Source organism: Chinchilla lanigera, unplaced genomic scaffold (genome assembly GCF_000276665.1).
Source record: "Chinchilla lanigera isolate Chin_1 unplaced genomic scaffold, ChiLan1.0 scaffold00180, whole genome shotgun sequence".
Taxonomy (NCBI): Eukaryota; Metazoa; Chordata; class Mammalia; order Rodentia; family Chinchillidae; genus Chinchilla; species Chinchilla lanigera.
Window position 1 is genome coordinate 637,852 of NW_004955581.1, and position 1,874 is coordinate 639,725.

The 1,874-nt window shown below is 49.1% G+C and overlaps 1 protein-coding gene across 1 annotated transcript; it reads right to left on the reverse strand.

Moving 5' to 3' along the window:
• On the reverse strand, positions 1-942 carry LOC102024400 (olfactory receptor 15-like). The gene has a single exon (XM_013509726.1). It carries the CDS (start codon positions 940-942, stop codon positions 1-3), a length of 942 nt encoding a protein of 313 aa, XP_013365180.1.
• Positions 943-1,874: the final 932 nt, after the last annotated feature.

Below are 1,874 nucleotides of genomic sequence, written 5' to 3' on the forward strand. Positions count from 1 at the left end.
TTATCTGGAACCCCTCACCCCACCCTGAGACTGTAGGATTCTCACCCATGTTCTCCTCACATCCTTGTTTCTCAGGGTGTAGATGAGTGGGTTGAGCAGTGGGGTGATCACACAGTAGAAGAAGGACATGAACTTGGCCTGGGAACTCTTGGCAGGAGGCTGGAGGTACATGTAGATGCCAGGTCCAAAGTACAAGGTGACCACCAACAAGTGAGAACTGCAGGTGCTGAGTGCCTTGTGCCTGCCTTCAGCTGAAGGCAGCTTCAGTACAGATCTAGCAATGAATGTGTAGGAGATGACCACCATCAGGGGAGCCACCATTCCAAATGGGATGGCTCCTACAACCAGGGCCAGGTCATTAGCAGTGGTGTCCCCGCAGGCCAGCTTGATGAGCACAGGCACCTCACAGAAGAAGTGGTCCAGGGTGTGGTGTCCACAGAGGGGGAGCTGGAGGGTGAGGGTGGCTTGGAGCAGAGAATTGGCCAGGCCACTGGACCAGGAGGCAGCTGCCATCTGCACACACACCCAGGGACGCATGATGACAGTGTACCGGAGGGGCTGGCAGATGGCCATGTAGCGATCAATGGCCATCACAGCCAGCAGGATGCATTCAGTGCAGCCTATCCAGTGAAAGAGGTAGGCTTGTGTGATGCAGCCCCAGGCAGCAATTGTCTTGTCTGGTCCCCAGAGATTAGCCAGAAGCTGGGGCACAATGGTGAAAGTGATACCTAGGTCCAGGAGAGAGAGGTTGTCCAGGAAGAAGTACATGGGCGTGTGGAGTCTGGGGTCCAGCAGGGAGAGGAGGATGATGGAGCTGTTCCCCATCAGGGTGAGGAGGTAGGAGACCAGGACCACTGCAGAGAGCGAAACCTCCAGCCACGGAAACTCCGAGAAGCCCAGAAGGACAAAAGTGTGGGGAAAACTTGCATTTTCCCTTTCCATGGCATCTGCCTTGTATAGGCCTGAAAGTAACAGGAGAGATATTGAGAATGTACACGGCATTTCCATCTCAGTTTCTTCATGCAGAGTCCTCAAACATTCCACTGTGTAGGAGCAATAATACCATGAGTGCCAGGAGATGTTCTTCAACATGTGCATAACACTGCCCTAACCCTTGACTTGGAAGTTGGGATAATGGTGGATAAATATATTGTGAGAGATTCCTCATGGAGGTAAACCTACTTAATTAGTAATCTGTTAGTAAACAGATGTCTTTCTATCAGTTTCTTTACAACTGTGTCTTTTCCCATCCCCCTTCCAGTCTCTCTGTCTTCCAATGGACTCCTTCACTCTGCTGTTCTGTAGTCATATAGAAGGTACAATTTGGGTTTGTGCATTTAAGGCACTGCTTTCAGAAATGTTGTTAAAGGAAAGTCTGCCTCAGTTTCTAGTGCAGTAGATTAAGGCACACGGGGGTTCAGTTGTGCAGGGTGCAGGTGAAAGGGCTCATGCAATTCCATATGCTATGAACTTCTGTGGTCCGCAGAGGCTATGGAATGTAGTTATTCTGGGCAATTACCTGCCTGCACACACATTTTTATCATTGAAGTGCACACAACATATTCTCTTGCTTTTAGCCACCTTTGAACTCATGGTGGAGTGGTGTTGTGTGCAATCATATTCTACGCTTCCCACCCCCACCTTGCACCTTACAAGTTTCAGATCAGACCTGGGGAACAGCCTCTGTCTCCCTCCCTGACTCTGCCACGTGCCTTTCCATTTCCTATCACTATAGTTTTGTTGTCTGTAACTACCTCAGAGAAACAAAATTCTGTATTTACCTGCAATAATGTGATTTGCCAATGTCACTTATATCAGTGATTTCCAACCTTTCTATCATCAGTGACCAGCATCACAGAAGATCATTTTCCCAT